The sequence below is a fragment of the Trachurus japonicus genome, chromosome 5, assembly GCF_045865225.1.
Source record: "Trachurus japonicus isolate A0001 chromosome 5, Traja_1.0".
In the NCBI taxonomy this organism is placed as follows: Eukaryota; Metazoa; Chordata; class Actinopteri; order Carangiformes; family Carangidae; genus Trachurus; species Trachurus japonicus.
Window position 1 is genome coordinate 23,114,755 of NC_140911.1, and position 22,731 is coordinate 23,137,485.

The 22,731-nt window shown below is 40.5% G+C and overlaps 1 protein-coding gene across 2 annotated transcripts in view; it reads left to right on the forward strand.

The window, feature by feature from the left end:
- Positions 1–22,731, forward strand: part of grm7 (glutamate metabotropic receptor 7) — a 304,574-nt gene that overhangs the window by 227,272 nt on the left and 54,571 nt on the right. For both annotated transcript variants that reach the window (XM_085776778.1, XM_085776777.1), the window contains exons 6-7: positions 2,355–2,555; positions 12,119–12,258. In XM_085776778.1, coding sequence (XP_085632904.1) covers positions 2,355–2,555; positions 12,119–12,258 — 341 coding nt within the window. The remainder of the gene's footprint in view (positions 1–2,354; positions 2,556–12,118; positions 12,259–22,731) is intronic.

Here is a 22,731-nt window from a genome sequence, read left to right on the forward strand (position 1 = left end):
CAGGAATATGAGTCAGTGGTAATCAAAACCTCCATCTATTTTCATGCTGCACACAGAGCCAGTTGTGGGTCGTACCTAGACTATGGAAACTACCATATAAACAGGAAACTACCTGCATTATAGACAGTTGTAAAGCAACTAATGCATTACAATTCAGAACAAACACGTCCATGTGAATGCAAGAGCTGTCAGGAAATTACTTGTTCTATTTTCTATAGGGTGACAAACCACATTTTGCCACTTTGTGTAGCCTAGATCCACAGCTAAATGATTATTGATAAATGCATTTCATAAAGACTGTGGCTTTGTATATAAAGCACAGATTCACATAAGTTCAATTTCTGTTGTTTATGTCAAACTCTCTGTAAAAGACTAAATTAAATGAACTTAAATAGCGTTTCTCAGAAGTAGGAAAAAGTCAGTTTGAAGCACGTTGTAATGTAAGAGATTCAAATGTACCGAAGCAGCTCAGAGATTAGCAAGGCCACAGAGGAAACTGCCCTGTTTTAAAGTGTAAAATATTAAAAGCCTTTGGTGTCTTTTTTTTTTTTTTTGTTTAGAAGCCAAACGCTCTGTGTAAGCCATGGCCCTGCAGCTGCTGCCGTTTAAACTGCTTTGGTTATTTAGCATTTTGCTGCATAATGTTTCCTCCAGAATCATGAAACACCATGGGAACAATTCTAAGTAACCGTGCTTCCCAGTGATATGTGCTGCTGTTCCGCTAAGCTACAATCTGCCTGCTGTCTTTGTGATTGTCTGGAATGTATTTGCATCTTTCTCTCTCATTGTCATCAAGCATATTTAGCTTCATCATAGCATCAGCTTCTTTGTTTCTTTCTCTTTTCGATTATGTAAAGTGTGGATGGTTTGAGCTATAATGTGTTCTGTCTGGATTGTGCACAAAGTGTGAAGTTGCAGAAACAAAGCGGTGTTGAGCTAGTGGGTTGAGAACTGAAATGTCCAACTTTGTCAGATGTTCATGTACCGTAAACTCAGGCCCTGAACTGCATCGAGTGCTCCACCCACATCTCCCCAACAGCTGTCATTGGTCTGAAATGATAACAACATAAAAGAACATGAAGATGACAAATAAAAGGAGAGGGTCTTCACTGTATTTTTGTGTTCACAGTGCCTAGTGTGAGCTAGATATGTGGATAAGCTAAGTTACAATATTGATACGCTACAATAGGGTATGATACAAACTCTTTTTGTGTCCCATTGCTTTGGTTTGTTTTTTATTATAGTCCCATGAGAAACTAATCCCTCAAATAACTGTTAATGAATATAATGAAAATGAATAGCCTTTTCAGCCTTTTCAAGTCAGTCTCTCAGCTGTGGAGACACCTCCATCGTATCAGCATGGGCCACATGTCCAGCCACCATTCAGCATTTTAATAAAAAAGGACAATATCCTTGCACGTTATTGGCAAACTGATCCAGCAGTCGCCATAATGCCGTTATCGTGCTCTAAATGAATGCGAACTGCTGCTGTTTCGGGAGCACATAACTTTGGACACCCTCGTCTTTTTCTGCTGAGACAGGCTCAGGTTTCACTCCCCGCGGCTTCGCCACCAACTGGGAGAACAGCACTCAGATAAAAGAGCTTTAATGCGAGCCTGGACCGGTCATCGCCCCGTCAGGGCTGCTCTCTCTCTCCCTCCCTCTCTCCATGCTTCACTTCATCACTAAGCACCTCAGACAATATTCCTAAATGTTGTGTTTTTACTCTGCATGGCTTTGTGCTGACAAAAGTTCATAGGTTTTAATTTCTGCTTATGCTCTACAAATACTGTACAACTTACTTAGTACAGATATGTCTATTTTAAAGGTCCCATATTGTCTAAAAGTAGATGTCCATGTGTAGTGTGATTATGAAAGTCTAGGCTCCATATTAATACTGTGAAAGTACCAAGGTCCGCAGTTCACTGAGAAATTCACACAGCCTTTATTAAGATCTTAAAATCAGCTGTCAGGACTGATGTGACTTTGTGATGTCGTAACAAAACAGTCACCACTCTCACCAATGTCCCATATCTCACCCACCTGGACCCACCATCCAAACTTGATTCTCTGAGTATTTTAATAAAGTCTGCTCTTCAGTCAGCTCTTTGCGAGAAGCCTGCGAGAGGAGACTTAAAACAAAACAGTTCTTCAAAACAACAAATATCTTCCCATAAATCAACACGTGTACCCATTTCAGAGGGGAATAAGAACTCTTAAGTCTCCATAAAAAAAAAAATCAATACTCTACACAAGGTGAAAAGAAGGAAAAATCCAAAATCATGAAAACATATTTGTAATCCTGATCAGGTTCACCTCAGTCACTGTAATCTCCTTCTCCGCATCTCTCTCAGGTCAGGAACGGATCAGCATCGATTCCAAGTACGAGCAGGAGGGAAAGGTCCAGTTTGTGATCGATGCAGTGTACGCCATGGCCCATGCCCTTCACAACATGCAGAGGGACCTGTGCCCAGAAAACTCCGGCATCTGCCCAGAGATGGACCTGGCAGGAGGGAAGAAACTGCTCAAGTACATCCGCAGCGTCAGCTTCAACGGTGAGTGGACTGATGGTGCCGTCCTTCTGCAGGTGATAAAATGAACTGCTACTATACTGTATGTGCTGTGTTGTCTGCTCTAAGGCCAAACTACAAAAGTGAATCTCTGAGACAGAAGCAGCGTCAGGTGGAAGGAAATCGAACTGGACCCAAAGTAGCAAACTAACTATGATCATAAAAAGACTCCCGTTTATGAAAATGCATAAAACTGTTTAAATTGCCTCATGAAATTGCCTCTGTATCATGGTTGTGAGGTTTTTATGTTTTCCATCATAACCTTGCTCCTCATCATGCTTTGTATTGAGCTGTTTTATAAAGGTTTGTATCTGTCCTCTCTGCTGTGATGTAATTACATCAAAAAAATCAAAACACCTTAATGTAGACTGGAGAGCAGACCGTACAGGTCAGGGCTCAGGAGCTATTTCAGGTCCCAGCACAGAGTGAAGACAAAACAAGGCCGTATATGGTTGTGTCTGTGTTTTTGAACCACATATTAGGCTACTGTTTACTCTCATGGTGCTGCTGTTGCGTTATATAACACTAAAAATCAGCCGTGGTTTTAAGAGGAATATATGGAGGGTTTTTCAAATAACAAGCTAAACGGACGCCTCTGAAACAGCAACACGGCCAGCGAACGTCAAACTAAACACGTCCTGTCGTCCTTGTCTTTATGCTTCAGTCCTTTGGCCTAAAGTTTGTGTTTAGACGGTGTCCCAGATAAATGGATGCTATAGAGGGACATAATGCACTACACAGATGTGGACTGTGACAGCGCTGAAAGAGGACGCAGCTGTATTGAACAGAGCAAATGTGAGTGGTTGGCAGAGTTTGTGTTTTTAGTTGAAGTGGCTACTGTACCTGGACACATTGGCCACAACACTGCCAGGTACAGTATGGGCTCAGGTCTTCATTCATTTGTTGTGACATTTCAGCTTTTGTGATGATATCTCATTTCCAGAAAAAGATATAATCTGACCTGTTTGCTTGTGAGCGAGACACAAACCTGCTCTCAAAGACTGTCTCTGAAGATCTGTAGACAGGAGGGCATACACTTGTTAAAACAGCAGACACTTCCAAAAATAAGCCTCTGTCCTAAAATGATGCAACGTTTATTTGGACACAAGGATGATCTGATTGGTATTCCTGTGGTCGAAGGTCAAACGTTTGGCTTTCATGGTGTGGTGTTTTGGTCTGAGCTTCAGTTTTTTCCTGTACGTAACTTTAGAAATTCTGTACTAATTAAAATTTTTGCAACCAGCTTTGAGTTGTGGTTGTTAGTGTCTGGATCCAGTAATGCTTAAAAATCCTTTAAAATATTTTCTAATTCTACTTTCGCCATGAGGCCCCAGGCATGAAACGTTTGGACACCCCTTGGGCTGAAGCATCAAATCAAACTGGTCAACCTATCAGGTCAATTTAGCCTCAGACTGATAATGTTGTTATCTGGTGTTGCCAAATAATATAGCTGCTTATTGTTTCCTCAAAAAAAAAGAGAAAAAAAAAGGATTAAACTGAATTTAGGTCGCAATTATACTTGAAGCAATGGGCCTGTATGGAAATTAACTAATTTAAATCATGTGAGATGCTCTGAGCTGCAATACACTTCCCTTCAGATGCAGTAGACTGTAGAGAAATAAAACTACATGCACATACTGGTATGGGACACTAGAGACAGAGTTAATTTATCCATTCTGTAAAATGGACAAAACAAATTGATCTGATAGTAAAATATGCACTACCTATACACAGTTTAATTACTTTCTGGCCACAAGAGCCATAGAGCTTTGAGATTTGAGTATTTGTATTGTTTAAAAGCATAATACCAACAGAAAATAATGAAATAGATTTAAAAGATATGGATGTAACAAAATTAAATTACCCCCAAATTAGAAGCCTTATTAAAAAGGTTAGTCTGATAACAAGAGTGCTTGTTGGGTTACGATCCTGGAGAAGAACAACAGAGCACGGTCAGCAGATTCCTTATGGGAACAATAACATTTTCAAAAAAAAGGAGAGAGGCACTATAAGATCTGAGAGTTCTTGTTCAAACATAAAACAAAAAGTCACTGATGTAGGAAGGTGCAGGTTTTTTAAGGCCCTGATCAGACGGACGGTTCACGGTTCTGGATTCTTTTTTTTCTTCTTTGAAGTCTACACTTCAGAACATCAAAAAAAGAGAAAAGAATAGAAAACAGTTCAGTGGTTTTTTGTTTGGTGTGGGTTGTTCAAATCTTTGTCCTTGACATTTTTCTATCTTCATCTCTACTTCCCTCCTCCAACAAGAGGCTGTTGGCTCACAGCTAGGAAGTTGCTTAACATTACATTAGAAAGTCATTGAGACCAGTTTGTTGACTTACGTCCTGCAGCTTCTGTTGGAGACCTGATGTTGTGTTCAAATCATGGTACTGTAACATCAGTTGGTGACATCATTTGGTATCCGGCCATGTTCTCCTCCATGATTGCTGTTGTTGTTGTTGTTGGGGGAGTGGTACATATGACAGTCATGGTTCGTCATAGAGCTCACTGGGTAGAGCAGGCACCCAAAAAAACAGAGGTTATAGTCCTCACTGGAGTTACCCCAGGTTCGATTCCACCTGCGTGTCTCTCTCTTTCCAGCTATCCTCTAAAATAAAGGTATAAAAGCCAGACAAAATACTTTTAAATAAAGTGTTTTGCTCTTTCTGCTCTTAAAGGGACAACGAGGAGTTTCTATTTGGTTATAAAAAAAGTCTCACGTTAATGTGGATGAATCTACGCTACCCACACTTGTTAATGGGCCCATTTTCGATAAATATATCATTTTGTCTCTATCGTTATTTTGTATAGTGGTGGCAGAAATGCTGGTCGAGCCGACCAGCGTTTCTTTACTTTCGGTTTCGTGGCGAGTCATGAGAATAACGCCAAAAGATTGCAGAAACATTTGACGTGGGAGTTGTTTAGTTTCCACTTTGAGATCTATAACTTGAGTCTTAATCCATGAGGATGTTCTGCTATGCTGGAGAACGAGGAGACAATTTCTGGAGCACAAAGGGAACAGGTGTTATAAGGTGAGGTGATGTATAGTCCTGGTCTTAAAGGAGCAATAATTAAGACTTTTATTGCCCTACTGAACAAAATGACTGCTCTCACTGAAGTCAAGGCCCAACTGTGCCAGGTGTTAAATTCTCTGGCTTTCTGAAATTTACTTTCCATCCAGTTCATTGTTTAGGAACATAAACTGCCTGAGGAATTTCATCATCCTACTCCTTTTTTCAACGTCCAATAATGGAAGACGGAGCGACTTCGTGAGCGGAGCATTTGGCCTTGGAAGACATTTCATTCTGCTGCCAAAATGCAAATGAAATGCAGTGTTATTATAATAGTATTCCGCAGCGTGATATTATTGTCTTTACTCTGGCAGCCTTGAGCTCAGGGGGACTGAAGGGGTAAAGTGTGTGTGCATGTGTGTGAGTGTGTTTTTAATGAATACCCCTGGTGGTCACCATTTCAGGCTGATGAAGGGCATAGATTAATCAGTTTCTCTCTAATGCAGTGACAATTCACTGTTCTGGTTCACAGTCACCGCTCTCATAGTGCCATTTTCAGATGTTTATGGAGAAACAGCTGTTAAGAAGCCACTGTCCACAGTCAGAGAGCAGCTGGTGTACTTAGTGCAGCATTTAGCAGCTAAATATGTTTTGCTTAGGTGCTGGTGGAGACTAACTGTGGAGCTAAAAGAGAGGAAACACTGCACCTTGATTCATAAGGTGAACACAAACAACTGTAAGCAACTGACTGTTCATAAGTTCAACAGGTCTCAGACTTTACACTGAACACACAGACCAAACTCATATCAGCGGTCCATTTTAGTCCCAGCGAGGCAGAGAACAAACCTCAGAATGATCAAGTTCATTTTAAATTATAAATCAAGTCTATGAAGTCCACAGATAAATGCACTACTGTATATTCAGAAACTGAACCTTAAATCCAGCTGTAACTGTGTGATGTCACAACAAAGCAAACTCTGGGGACCTCTACCAAAAATCAGCTCTATTTTTATTAAATCACTCAGAACACAGTCAGCCAATCAGAAGAGAAGCTCAGAACAACCTGTCCTCTGATTGGTTCACTGACGTGGGAATTTATGTGAAGTAAATACAAGTAAATACAACACATAATAATAAAAGATAAACACAGAAGAACTTTCAAGTGAAGTGGCAACAACCAAATTAGGAAAACAGGGGAAAAGTCCAGTAAAATATCTAAGCATAAATTATACATGCACAAACATAAATGTGCATGTACACATGAGCAACTTTTAATTAAATTCTCTTCACCTGAGCGATAATGTGTCTTCAATGAGAAACGTGCAATGTCTTTAACACTCACTAGAGTGACTATTTAGCTGCTTGTGTAAATATTACATGACTCCATGTTAATAATGATCCATTTGCATTTTTACCTGTGGTATTCACAATCACACAGTTTCATAGTTTTTAATGCACAAGATGGAGCCCACATGAGAAATCTGTCCCTCCAGAGAGATTCTTTATCAGGTAATTAGCAAAGCCTGCAATGTGCTAATTTAAAATGAATGTGGCAGTTGAACTGCTCAGTCATCGTATATTAGAGTCTTAATAACTCCCATTAAAGAGACACAGAGAGAGAGAGAGAGAGAGAGAGAGAGAGGGAGGTGAAAGGAATCAACCCCCCAGCATTTCTGTGCTTTCAGCAGAGTTAGCGGCAGTCCATTTAAATCCTGAATATTTCATGCCTTTGTCTTTTAAGAAAAAGATAATAATATAATATTTCTGATATGAAAGGTATTTCAGACCGATTAAGAAAAAAATCCATAAAAAGAGCGACACACAAAAAAAAAGGGATTTACCTTACACAATCTCTCCATTTTCTTCCAGAGAAAGAACATTCCTATCCATTGTTTTTTCTGGCTTCGCTATTGAAACAAACATGAGCCAAATATCGACTGAGAAACAAAATCCATTTTATATCAAGAGGTTGGTCTGTGTTGCCTTTGGTAGCTATTAACCCAAGTATTGATCTGAAGCAGTTGTCTGGTCATGGGAGGAATGACTAATTGAGCCACTCGACTCCAAACAGAGACCAGATAGACTGTCATCAGCTTTTAGCGCTTTAAAATCTCTGCTGGTGAAAACATCGTTCAAATTGAAAATCTATTCGTTTGTGAACCCAGTCGTCGGGCCAAAAACTAAGACCGGTGATTTGAAAGCACTTAGGACTTTTATTGAAACCATAATAAACTGAACCAACAGTTTGTGCAGAGGACCCAGACACATGAAGAAGAAATAATAACTTTTATCATAAGCCACAAATTCTTATACATAAAATACTTTTTTTAAAAGTACATTCTTTTTTCTTTTTTTTCCATTTGCGAGCCTCTGCTGTTGTTTCACTGAATATTCTGGATTCAATTCTGACATAAAATGAGAAAATATGAATAACATGAAAACTTCAGTCACTTTTTCAAAGGTTTATAGAAATTATCTGGACAGCCCAGACCAGAGGAGAACCAATGAACAGCTTAAAAGCTTTACGAAAGCCAATATTTTTCTGCTTCTGTTTTTTTTTTTTTTTGCCTAAACTTCACATTTTGAAGATCTGTGCCACCTTTGCCTGTATGTACAGCCTCATCCTGTTCTGTTGCTTTTTGCATAAGTTGCAACCAGTGATGGACTGGCACCAAAAAGAGGCCTGGCAGCATTTTTGACGTATATATATATTGTATCAAACTTACAACCCAGACTGGAACAAAGTTTTTGAGGGAGCTGCCCTACCAGGTGAGCTACGTATACCAAGGACTTCAGCTATACACTGCTCCTGATCTCATGCATTATTGTGTCTTCAGTCTTTCAGAGTTAGCTGGTCCCAGCTGGTCCCTACCAACTTTTTTTTTGGCTGCATCTTCACATGGCCGCATCATTACACAGCCATTGTGGCATTTGCCCATATTGCCCTATGGCCAGTCCGTCACTGGTTGCAAGCAAGTGTCCTGTATATCTTCACTCTGAAAAGCACTTATAAATTCTACATACTGTACAGACCACCATCTTCATCTTCATCAGAGATGTAAGAGCTGATATGGATCAATTTGCATTTTATTTTCTTCTTAAATTCATACCTGTTAATCCAGATAAGTGCTCCACTTCTTGGGAGATAATTGCTTTAAATTTTCCAATCCTGGATCAGATTTGAGGATTTGAATATTAGCAGCTTTTCCTCAGAGGACCGGATGAAGCCCTTTGGTTAAGTTTCTTGTCGTGCTGCTCTGCTGCTTTGCTGCTTCGGCTTTGAGAGAAACTGCAAAGTGAAGATGAGAATTACGTATCAGTCTCGGATCAGGATGCTGCATCTACAACCTCTGTGAATTGTGGGGGGGTTGTTTGTTTGTTTTGATTTTACAGATGACAAGTTGTTAAAATACAATGGCCCTGAGAGCTCAGCCCAATCTTAATGCAACTTAAGAAAACACTTCCAAACAGGTTAAACACAAAAATGTGATGCACAATTACTATACAAAACGTTAAATAATCTCCTTCTTGGTAGCACACAGTGTCCACATATGTAGAGGGATGTATGAGCCCAAAGCTCATCTCTGCAGCAGCTCATTATGACACATAGTTATTTTTGTTGTTAGGTGACATCTAGTGTCCATGGTGATAATGATAAGAGAAAAGGTAGAGGTCATGTAGTATCACGGGCAACACAGTCCATGTTAGAAGGAAGTTGTGGTAAACGGTAAAGTCAACAAAGCAGAGATATGACACAGGACAGCAGTGTTCAATTCTCATGGGAAACTAGCTGTGAAAATTGAAACCATGACAACAAGCTTGTCCAATGTTTACCTGTCTTCCTAATCCAAACCAAGTAGTAACAAAGATGATACACCAATGTCCGTAGGGTCTCAGTATTAAGTATTGTTACCATGACAACTGAGGTTTGGTCGGCTGGTGCCAATTAGAGTATTGAAAAAAAAACAATAAACTTGGTTGTTTGAGATGGAGGACTTGTAAAGTAGGTTTGCTGGTTTGTTTTCTTCAAGCTTGCTGTTACTGTTAAAGTTTTTTTTTTTTTTTTCCTTTGTTATTGTTCACATTTTTTCTATTTTTGAACCTTCTTGGAAAAATGCAGATATCATCGTATGTTTGACAAAATGATTCTTATATGCTGCGGTCAGCATATCAGCAGGATCATCCAGCGTCTTTCTCACTCGTTGGTTTTGTGCAAACTGAAAATTTGCACAAAAACATGTTATCACACTTGCTGAAATGAAAAAAAAAAATAGAAATAAAGATAAAATGAAAACAAAGCATGATGGCAACAGATGTTAGGACAGTTTACTGGCTGAGCAGGATCAGACCAGGCTGAACTCTGGGCCCACACACAAAGACCACAGCCCTGTGTTATGTGAGGTGGCAGTTTGCCGACATTAATGCAGAGGCTTCTCATTCGGCTGAGCGTAACACAGTCATCCCACCAAACACGCAAGCATGGAGCCACGCTAACACATGCATGCATGCTCTGATACACTTAACTGTTGCTTAGATGAATAAAAACTCACACGTACACACACGCAAATACGTTTCATTTATGGCTGCTTCTGAGCATGTACTGTATCATTATACAGTGAACCTGACAGTCTGTGCAGCTCTGTGTTACTTTAAATGTTATAAATAAAGATGTGTGTTAGAGGAAGACAGAAGCTTTTCACAGCACAAATGTAATGTGATGTGATGATGTTTCGATGGTAAATGGAAACTAAACTAAATAAATAACTAAATATTAAATAAGAGCAAAAAGCGAAAAAGCGGCTGCAGTCTGTAGCCACTGAGGAGGTCTCAAACTTCAAGAGAAAAGGGGAAAAATAAATGAAGAACCTGCAAGAACCAGTCGAGCTTTCTACCAAAACAGTTCTTTCTAACCTGAGGATATCTGTCTGTTCTCTTCTCTTTGTAGTTTAAACTGAGGTGACGAAGACCAACACAATCTGTCCCCTCTCGTCCGTCTGTTAGCTCCTCTTCTGCTCCTTCTCCTTTCACCATATTTTTTTTATTTTTCCCTATCTGTCTCCCTCCATTTCAATGCTCCAATTTCAATTGAATACAGACTTGAAAGAGACACCTGTCCCCCACCACAGTGGATGAGCCAAAGTAAATAAACAATGTCTATAAGGGGGCCCTCAGCATCACAGAGAAGAGAGGAATGGAGGGATAAGAACAGAGAAGAGCACCCGGGTGGGCGGGTCGTGTGAGAGAGAGGATGCTGTAAAACAGTCTAAGAGAAAATCACATGTTTTTTCTTTCATTTTTAGCAAAGTCTCACAGTTTCAGGCAACAGCTCTCTCTCTGCTTCAATCAATAGGACAAAATTTGAAAAAAGTTGTTCCTTTTGAAAATAAGTAAATACAAGATGTCAACTACAACTACCAAAGTGCATTTTAGCAAGAAACAGCCAATTATTATTACACACAGAACTTCACATTCTGTGACGCTATTGACCAGCAGAAGACTAGAGAAAACTTAATTTATTTTTTCAAATCAATCTCGCAACTAATTCACACCCCTGGCTACCTCTTCTCTTTATGTTTGGACCTTTCCTTATTTTATGCATTTATTTTTCAAGTTAACCATTAAGAAATTTGAATTTAAAATGTTATTGGTCATTTTTCAGAATAACATATAAAAACATAGTAAAAAAAATCTTAAATTGCAGTGGTTAGCACTGTTGAATCTCAGCAAGAAGGTTCTTGGTTCAATTTTCAAGCCTTGGCCTTTCTGGGTAGAGTTTGCATGTTCTCCCTGTCTCTGTGTGGGTTCCCTGAAGGTTTTCTGGCTTCTTCCCGCAGTCTTAAGACGTGTACACTACGTTAACTGGTTCCTCTAATGGCACACTCACACTAAGTACACCCTTTAGTCCGTACTTTAAGTCCGTACTCAAGTGCGGTACACTTGCACTCACATTAGGCAAATAATCCGGACTTTAGGGGGCAAATGTGCAATTTGCCTGTAAGTGAGACTATGAGAACATGATGTTCTTTGTCTCTATACTGTATGTCAGCCCTGTGATAAACTGCTCCAGCCCCACCTGGACATGGATAAGCTGTATAACTAATGGATGGGTGGATGGTAAACCATGTTTCACAGCCTGTTTGTGTTTGTTGTGTAGATAAAAAGTGAAACAGTCTTCATCTTGTGAAGTCAACTGTCAAATATTCAGTTACCCCTGGTGTATATGAAGCATGCAGAGATGTGTGTGGAGCGATGATGAGGAGACCTTAACCTTTCTCACATTAGCACATGAAACAAACAGAAATGTCAGGTTTCCATCATGTTTTCCATGTGGTTTTCCATCGTTTGACCTTTAGCTGCAGCTCTTTTGGTGACCTCATCTTTTTCTGTGGTTTAATGGCAGTGAATTAGCTCCACCACCTGTTAACCTCCACCACCCAGTTAGCTCGGTCTGCAGAAAATCAGACCAGTTAGCCTAACTGATTGATTGATTGATTGTTTGACTACTTCACTTACCGACTGATTGTTTATCATCCACAGGAAGTGCGGGTACCTCTGTGACATTCAACCGTAACGGCGACGCTCCTGGACGCTATGACCTGTTTCAGTACCAGTGGAGCAACATCACCGGACCAGGCTACCGGGTGATCGGACAATGGACAGAAAACCTGCAGCTCAATGTGAGTCAAACATGCAACACCACTGTCTGGATTGGCTGGTGTGAACTGTACATGAACCCGTTTCCTACATATGCTGATCGTACAAACAGTTACAAAACAATTATTGTGAATGTATTGTTTTTACCATGTAAAGAATCGGATTAGTCTCTGAGTTGGAAATGATACCTCACCTCATGTTTCCTCCGTATGAATAAATAGATCCCACTGAAATACTGTAGCCACATTACCTCTGCCTAGAAATGTGTTTGTACCAGGCAGGCTCAGACACACTGGATGATTTTTAAGCCAATATACACCAGATTTGTACGTCATCACAAACTGACTGGGGATTCCTAATTGGAGGCTTATCTGATGCTGTGAGAGGTTCTCAGATTCATTAGGCTGTTTCATCCGGCCTAGTGCAACTGAGCTAAACGGACCACATGAAAGGAATGTGTCCAACCATACAATGCAAAACAAAGGGAGTGAAAATTGATTTATCGTAACTTTACAGTGGGTGGTTAGCTGTGCAGTCAGCCAGTCTCTGTTGGACTACCACTACCACTACACTTAGCTAACTGACGTTGTATTGGATCTTTGTGGTGAAGAGGGAGCTGAGTTGGAAGGCAAAGCTCTGGATTTATTGTTTGATCTTTGGTCTGGCCCTTGACCAAGACTGTTCATACAAGCTGATGGGTTTCTTCTATGGGGTAACCTGAAAGATGGATGGATGGATGGATGGATGGATAGATAGATGGAGGTGGTGGTGGATGTAGCCACCACCTATCCCAGTGACACATCAAATCATAAATTGAATGGACTGGCAAAAAGTTGTGGACAGCTATTCGTGATTCCCAGATGACTCCTGACAATACATGAACTTCTTACAGCATGTTAGCATGCTGGTGTTAGCATTACCTCAGAGTACATCCAAGTTTGTTTGTTGAAGTTTGTTCCATATGAAGCTGAGTGACGAGGTGTTTGAATTCTTGTAAACTTGATAATGAGTGAACATGTTAACACGTCTCATTATGGAGGAAGCACAACTGTCTCAAACTGTTAATTTACAAGAGCAAACTGTTAAAAGATGACGGCTCTTTGCTATCGTGAAGGTGAAGTCAAAATGATGATGAATTTAAGTGACTTATCTTAATCTTCCACGTACTCATTGCTGTGTGTGCTTCATTATTCCTCTCACATGGCATTGTCCTGAGGCTCCTTTTTAGTTTCCACAGACACTTCATGTTTGAAGAGCAAAGTGATGTTTAATTATTAACCAGAGTTTTATCAGGTGCTGCTTTCTGGAAAAGTTGGACTGAGTCACAGCGTTGCTAAAACTATTGCTCCTGAGAATTAAATCGCTCAAGCATCATTCATGATTCTGGCTCATCACACCGCATGATCTGACAGGTCTGGATATGAGTTGCGTGTCTGATCCCAGCAAGAGTTTACACTGTGTTGAATCAGAGGTGATTATTGACATGCGCTGCAGCACCTTTAAGCCACACGTGTGTTTTGACTTCCTGTTGATGAAAAGATTTCCCTGATGAATGCCCAGCTAATGAGCAAGAGTGTGAATGAATAGAAATACATTATTCAGATATAAACAGGTAATAACTAATGATGAATCGCTGTGTAATTTGCTCATTAACCTGCTACTTGTGCCTTTTTAAGACTTGGGAACAAAAGAGACAACATTCTCTAATACAGAAGTTTATTTTCCAAAGATTTGTGCCAAGTCAAAGGCAGCTTGACAAGAACATTAGTCTGTAGCTATCTGCAGCAAACGTCCCAAGATTATGAGCAAACATCTTTTCAATGAGACAATGTCACAGAAATGACAGAAACTACAGATCCACCTGCTCGTAGCCAAGCTAGCTTTGAGGGACAATACAGCATGCTGCCACCACAAAAAGATAGTAAAGTACATGATGGATGCTAACAAGCAATATTAGATCCTGAGTGCTGTTTTCATATCAGATGTAAGAAGAAACATGACTTCGACTTCAGCATAAATCAGTTTAACGCTGACTTCCCAAATACAAAATCTTACTTTGCATTAGATTTGTACTAACAGTCAGTTCCTCATTTCCTGTTTTTTTTGTTTGTTTTTTTACAGTGCTGAGAAATATACCATTACATATGGTTAACGTGTCGGTCAGACAGTCGCTCCTTCTCTGTGTTGTGTGCTCAGCAGGTAGAAGTCAGACATGTTTTCCGACAGTGTAGCTGTGGTTTGATCTGCAGCATTCCCCCTGCTTGTGCATTCAAGGCCATGTCTCTGCTTCTTCACAACACTAAATTATTCACCTCAATAGCCCCTGGTAAGCCAGATGTGGCAGAGCTGTTGCTATTAGGCCTCCCATTATTGCTTCTTTCCCTCTATCCTCATAATTCCTTTGTGTGTATTTCGTGGTGTGTGTCACTCTCTGCACTACTAAGGGGAGCTATTACCGAAAGTATATGTTCAAGCGTGACAGTCAGACCTAATATGATTTAAGCAACCTACATGTACACTGATTTACTTAGGCAATTCAGAGATCAAGGCGCAGAAGAGTAATAAGCATATTTAGAAGATTAGTAACCTGTGTTTGAACCTGCTGCTGTTGAACGAGTCAGAGATGGAGAAAAATCATTGGCCCTGGGGTAGTGTGTCTGCCATGTTACATATGGATTATCCTAATGTGCCACACTGACATATATGATCAACCCAACTTGTCCTCATACATCACATGTCTGGCATGTGAATAAAGGCAAGAGACATACAAACATATTTAAATTGTTCCACACATTACGAGCTTGTGATCCTAGAAAACAACAGGTGAATGTTTTAGAGAGTGAGTGAGAAAAATAAGCATTTTATTTCTGCCTCTGCCAATTTCTTCTTCTTCTGATTCTTCTTTTCTGTGTCTTTAGTTCCTCAATGGCACGGCTGTTTCGCTGTGGCTTAATGGGTCAATCAGAAAGTGTTTCGCTCTGATGGCTCTCTGTCAGGGTTTATGTGGTCATAATCTGCACCAGGACAACTCTTGCACTGCGCCACACGGGCACTCTGTTAACTTTGTAGCCTAAAAACTCCCCACAACAAATCACATTTAGTAGTATACACGCATGTTGTTGTGTTCTTTTGATTTTTTCGGTGATAGATGTTGAAATTGAAATCAAGCTCTGTATTTTTACACAATGGAATCTCCTCACTATCATGCTGCAGAGTGAATGAAAACTTGTTTCTTCTTTCTTTTACTAAAAGCCTAATGGGAGTTGGAAACTAGCATTAGCTATCATCTCTGTATGCAGAACATTAGTCACATTGACTTGTTTGTAACGAATGGAAGTGTTACTATGTTAACCTGCATTGTCCCTATCAAATAAATTAAATTAAACTATATATTGTGGAGGGCAAAAACTCGATGCTCTGGGTCAAATTTACTACAGCTGTTTTCTAGGTGCCAGTTTAACAACCTCCACCCCAAACTTATTTATCGAACACTGTTCATTTGTTTTTCTGATTTCTCAGTGTCCTTTTTTAATATATATGTACATATACAGTATAAGGCCTTCTGCCGTTTTTAGAAAAATAGATATAAACATTAATAACTCATCTAATCAGGTCATAACAGCAGTTTTTTTTTCTTTGGTGAATTTGAACTGCGATCTATGTAAATATTTGGGAATTGAGATCAACGTTTATTGTGTGAGGATGATGATCTTAAATAAATCCTCCACCTCCCTCTCAGACTGAGTCTCAGGTTCAGTGCTGGAGCTGCCTGTCTAATGAGCTGCAGTCCCAGTAAATCAGGGGCTAAATAGCAGCAGATTGTAGACACAAATGTGATGAATTGTGCACATCTGCAGCATTTTCTTGTAAACCTGGCACTCAGTGATTATTGGTATGAAGGCTGCTGGATCCTGAATGCAGTGTCACTCTTCCTGACATTTATTATCCTCCTAAATCTGTAAAACTTTTCCACCTAAAAGAACACATCTCCTGCGTTGTTGGATGAGCAAAGCTATGATTTGTGACATTGAGCTGTTAATATAAAATATGTCCTGGCATACGAAACAGACCACTTTTGATGGACTTAAACAGATGACCTGCAGTCATGGATCACCGGGATGCCTTGCGCAAAGCCTGAAATTATGTTGACAGACGGCATGGGTGAAGGCAGACCTGTTTGTCAGTTGGACCTTACACAGTCTCCACTGTGCTCCTTTCGGTGGACAGGCACAAAAGGATCCACTCTGTGTCTTCACCCCCTTCCATCTGATCCTGCTGTTGTTGGACAAGCTTTTAAGAGGAGAAGTTTGTGATCACCATGGGAACCCGGTGCGACATGGGGATAACTGTTCCTGGAAAAACCTTAACCCAGTTCCTCTGTACTGTTTCAGCAGCAGCCACCAGTGTATTAGCTCCGGCCCATTGGTCCATTGCTTTATTGTTTGTGCAGTTGTGGCTTCAGCTGTTTATCAGCTGCAACCGACACAGTGTCACCTGTCAGTGATGGGACATGAGCCGCTTGTCCCTCATCCCCATATAACTGAAGACACAGGTGTGACCACTCATTCTGATGGTGAGGTTTAGTGTCGATCTTTATAAAAATCATGTTACACTATTAGTGAATGATGGAGGCCAACATTGACACTTGAGGAAAAGGTGTGATTTGAAGGTTTTTGAAGTCTGACATTTTTGGCTTCCACATGTCAGACGAGAGAAGAGGTGATAAAACAATTCTGATACTCTGATCTGAGTCAACCTCAGATTTTACTTCTCACGGGTTGTGTGGAGGTAGCAACATACGTGCCTGCCTGTGTGTTCGTTCTTAGTGGTAGAAAATGGTTGCAAACTTTAATCATAGTCGAACTATCAGATAAGTATTTTACTTTTGCAGTTGAAATTGTCAAAGAATGTTATTAGCAAATAACCAAAGTCAAATGAGGAGTCAGATGCAGCTTTAGCAGAGAAGAGGTTGCTGATTGGATCAGCATCAACAGCATCAACAACTACTGCATAGCCCAGCAACGCAGTGTTCTGTCTGTGTTTGTCAGCTGCAGCTGCTGTGGAGTTCACCTTGTTTATACATCTCCTGCCTTTTCTGCCTCTGCAGCAGCTGTGATTTGTGTAGCTTAATATTGCTACTCTATGGTCTGTGCCTTGGTGTGTCTATCATTTTGTCCCATCTATAGAGGAATGTAATGCGCACACTACATCCTCCACAATGATCGCACAGGTGAAGCAGCAACTCTCAACAACAACATTAACATTGAAATTGCAGAACTATCTTATCAGCAGCATTTGTTTCAGGTGTTTGTATAAACTGCCAACTGAGTGAGTAGCATAATCATCAGTTGTGTTCGCAGGCTGCAGGGTGCTTTCAAGAATTGAGTGGTTACATTTGGTGCCCTTCTCACCTGGAAAATATATGCAGTTGGAAATACCAAAGCATATACACCTGCAGCTTGGTGTTCTTTAATAGATTTATGATATGATATTGTTATCATCTCTTCTTCCCCTTTTTAAAATGATATTTAAATTTTGAACTTCTGCCTGAGCACATTTTTACACAAGTAATTTCACAGGTACTTTCTCCGCACCTGCTTGTTTGCAGATGTGCCTGTGTCCTACCACATGGACAGCACATTAACAGTGCATTGTCCCTAGAAGTTTCAGCGTGTTGCTGTGAGTTTCAGGTGGCAGGAGAGTGCGAATGAACTCATACCTCCCAACCAAACTTTGTGCTACTAATTCAAAGGGCGTAGAACATTGAGAAACCCACAGGGCTGCATAGACACAGCAACTACAGTTTGGCAGCAACTGTCTTAGAATAGCCTTAAAAACGGCGCACAGCTTTTCATAAGTCCTGCCTTCTCAGAAGCTTGGTAACTTGTGGTTGTTCAGTCAGCACCACACAACGTTTAGTCACAGTTCTCCTCATTTGATACCCAACGACTAAACCCTGTTCCTGGACCAGTTTTCCCACTGAGCGCAAAACACGTTAACCACGTCTTGAAGGACATACAGTCTGTACATTAGAGTTGTGAGGTCACACATATACACAAAAGCAACTGGGGAAAAGGATTATGTGTCCAAAGCTCCACCACAATGTGAACCCTCTGGTGAACTCCTATGGGAGGATTAAATAGTCCATAGCTTTGATATGGGATTACCAGCTTCATTTAGAAAACGGCACTTTGTGGTGATGACTCTGCAAACTGCCACTGATACAACAAAATCCCTGCAAAACTGTGTTTAGTATCTCTACAGGCTCTGGCTTGGGACAAAATTCACCTCTCCATCAATCCTAATGCGTTTCTGTCAATTTCACGACTTTTTATTTATACGAGAACTTGGTCCCAGAGTCTTCACTTAGGAGAGGGTGTTATTTTTTAGTATTAAAGGCAAGGACACCACAGGACACAGACAATATTTCTGCCTCCTTCATTTCCTCTCTTCTCCCCCTCCTCTCACTTGACATCTGCTGCTAATCCTCTCCAGGCTGGAGACCCCGTTTCATCCCATCCCAAGCCTCGATTGAGATTAATTCAATTTATCACTTGTAATTTCTTTTTTTTCCTCACTTTGCTAAACACCTTGTATATTAGCCTGGCAGTTAGTCCTTACAGAGGACAAAATTGATTCTGCATGCTACGTGATACTTTGTGCCTCGGGGGTATACACATCGTGTAAACCGGAGAGGACGGCGAGGTGGGACTGGAGGAAGTCTTTCACATGGTTGTTGTAGCATGTGCGTCTCTGTGAATGAGTCAGAAAATGACTCTCAGAGAGTGTTGGCCCCTGGACACTGTAGTCCTTAATGTCATGTGCTTTGCTTGGGTACATGTAGTTAGCTGTGCGGCACTTGTAGTGGCTGTACTGTACAGCAATGTGACAGAGAGAACAGTCATCTCTGGTTGTGTTTGTTAAAATCCGCTCAATACGTGGATGGAAACTCTTTTAACCTGTCACATAGATTCATTTCAGAATAGAACTGTGAAAAATACAATACACAATGTGAAGCATGGACTTCATGGTGTGGTGCAGACAGTGTGAGACTGTGTCCTGTGACAGAGATCAGACGAGCGAGACACACACAGAGGGAAACATATCTGGACCTTGTCCTTTCCTCCGCTGTGTGTGGCCTCTGTCTGTAATGTAGCTGTAGGAGATGGACACTACTGTTGCGATGGCAAATCAGTGTCACTTCAAGAAAGGAAGGTCACTGAGCAAATGCCGCAAAACAGACAGTGAGAAAGTGGGAAAGAAGTGGAGAGATAGAAATGAGAGAGAAGTACAATGAGCTGGTCTCCCAACAGGAGCAGTGTTCAGGCCGGGAATGCAGAATCAACGTCAGCAAAGAGAGGAGGAAACAGAGGATATCGTGTCTTTTTATGACCGTAAAAGCTGCACACAGAAATACATTATCCTCTACTCCTGTGTACATTACGTAACGGAAAAAAAGAGGAGCTGCTACTGTAAATTCAAAGCAAGAAGAGAATTTTCTCAATTTTTGCGTAAGTAGGTTAAAACTGTGATGATACCACAGCAGCATATTTTCAAATCTGTGAGCCTGCTTATTTTCTCTTCTTTTGTTTGTCTGTTTTGGCTGCTCTCACATGCTATGTACAAGTTTGGGAGTGGCTTTCGCTGTATATTTTGGGACTGTTTTTTATGAGAAATTCAGAGCATTCAATGAAATTACAATGCCATTTGTTTTTGTTTTTTGTATGCCTGCAGGTTCTCAACTCAGGGCAAATATCTGTGTTTTTATTTATGGAGTAATATCCAGCTGGGAAACTGACAAGCAAGTTCACTTCGTCTTAATTACTGACTCAGTGAATAATCGTGGGTTTAGTTATGGAACTACAGTTCCCATAATGCTTTCAGAGACTGGAACAGTTGTCATGCACTGTTAGTCACTGAATGCTGTGGGTTGTGGACTATTTATGTTTTTACATTTATCTTTGTGAAGTTGTTCCCATTTAAAGTTAAAGCAGCTGAATCAGCAGTGATTAGCTTCTGTGGAGCCATAAATACAGAAAACATGATGAAGTCTTTTAGAAGCAACTTCTTCTCTGATTCCCCTGTTGCTTTCGTGACGTTTATTCAAAATGAATATCAGAAATATTGTTTCCTTCATACTTCCTACAGCGAGTTTCCGTCACTTTTAAAAGGAAAAAATATATAATTTATATAATTAATATAAAATACATAATTTAAGACCTTTACTGAAACAAGTGAGTGACAGAAATTGTACATGTAGTGAAGGTCTGATATTGTGGTGGTTCTAATGGCTGTGAATCAAGAGGACAATAGACTGTAGGACCTTAATCACAGATTGCTGAAGAACAGTTTTAAAGCTCAAAATGAGCTGCTCTGCTGTTGCCATCTTGCCAGAATGTCACACCATTGAACTCCTGTCTAATCCAATAGAGCAAAGAGGTGGGGTATGTCAGTGCATGCAGATTTGTAGCAAGCATATGCTCACTTTCCTGTCGATCAAAGTAGCACCTTCCATTATACAGTAACTGTGAGGCTTGATGCAATCAAGTCAATTATATGAAAATTCATCCCCTTTACTGTCATCATGAAGGAGAAAATAAGCTGTAGAGAATAAGAATGTTTTTCTACCTTGCTGTAAACCAGGGCCAGGTTTTCATGCGGGCAAAATTTTACATTTTTATTTCAACAACATACCCACCTTCAAAGTGAAGCGAGAGCTTCTTCTTGTTTTTTTTTTCCTTTTTGTGCATCCTAATTTGTGATGTCTCTTTGGACACCATCTCTTCACCTGCAGCCTCTGACCAGTGGTTGGTCAGATGTTGATTGTTGTAAATCATTGCAGCGTGGAATGTCTATAGGGAAGGGCGGCCCTGCTGATAGCATGCTTATTTCTTCTGGACAGTGGGACATTTTAACATGAGAGTTTCTGGGGACTGACTCCCTGTTGGAGACACACTCTAGTGGCCTATCCAAGGCTTAAATGTTCAGCTTGACAGGTTGATGCTTACAGCTCCAGTCAGCCTCTACTTCAACATCAACTTTTCTTTACAGCAAAACTGGGATGTTTTATTTCAAATTCAAGATTTTCAAAATCACCAGAGAGCAGTATATTGGCAGTCTATTTATACAGGATGTTGTTGCTTCTTGATGAGACATGTTTCTATCATGTGACTACTGTAAGGGCAGGACAGCAGAATAAAGTGAATAGATAAGACTGCACGTGTTGATCTCAGCGTTGTTGTGAGAGCTTCCAGTCGCCTGTGTCTCTGTGATGTCGCCGTGCATGGCCAGGGATGGAAGCACATACTCCACTCCTCAAAAATACATGAAACAGCTCAGTGATCTGACAAGATGATTATAGTGTCTTTCAAAGAGGAGCACTGGAACCCAGCAGGGCGAGACAAGATAATACAGTAGACAAGCTCTCTCACACATATACATATGTATACATGGACATAGGCACACATTTACAAATACGCAAAGCACACATGTACATAGGTGACAGCATCCAGACAGCAATACTACTAGTTTTATGCTTTGAATAAAAAAGTGATGAAGTACATTCAGTCACTAATGGTGCAAATTTCATCTCCGTGCTGTGGAGAGATACACTCATGTCCTTTCAAGACACAAAATCTCACTAATGTTGCTGCAAAGACCTGAAAACCTTTAGATCATTTTTGTTTGTTTTTTTAAGATGTAAAATATCAAAACAATTCTCAAAAGGAAAAAAACGTCTCCAGTGGAATGTTCTTGAAAATTAAAGGTGAATCTGACCCAGCAGCGAGGGAGAACATAGTGTCTCTTTTCTCCCGCAGTCTTATCTGTAATGGCTCAGAAATCTGCTGCTGCTTGTCTTTCATGTCTGAGAGCCGGAGAGAGATGGAGGAGAGAGATTCTGATGGGTGCTAGGCCTCATTAGGAGTAATGAAATTTGACCTTGATCTCTGTGAGAGCAATCCCTCACAGCCCCTTCCAGCTGCATTATGAGTCAGATGGAGAGATTTGGAGCGGACAGCGATGGCAGGAACAGGCAGCTCACGAGCACCAAGGGTTAATGAACCCACGTCAGAGAGCTGTGTGGTGCTGGTTCAAATCCTTAGCCTGATTAAGTGACAAGCACTTTTGAAATGTTGCTCTCCCATTTCTTAATTAATGTATCAGCACAGTCCACATGAAGTCAGCGAAAATGAGCCTTTTTCTCTGATGTTCTCCATCCAGATGAAAATGTTGCTTTTTCTCTCCCCAAAACTGAGCTTTTCCAAATCAGCCTCCCAACTGTGTAACACTGAAAACCCTCAGTTTGGTGTTTCAGTGTATACAGCGTGATAATGAAAGCAGCACAGCGAGAGTTGTGGGCTGCGTGACTGTGGTTAAAGTATCCAGTTCTTACAGTGAATGCATGAGCTAAACATTGACAGAATCTTTTATCCTCAACCTGATTATACTTACATTGTCACAGTTGTGAAATAATGATTTTATCGGCAGCGACTTTA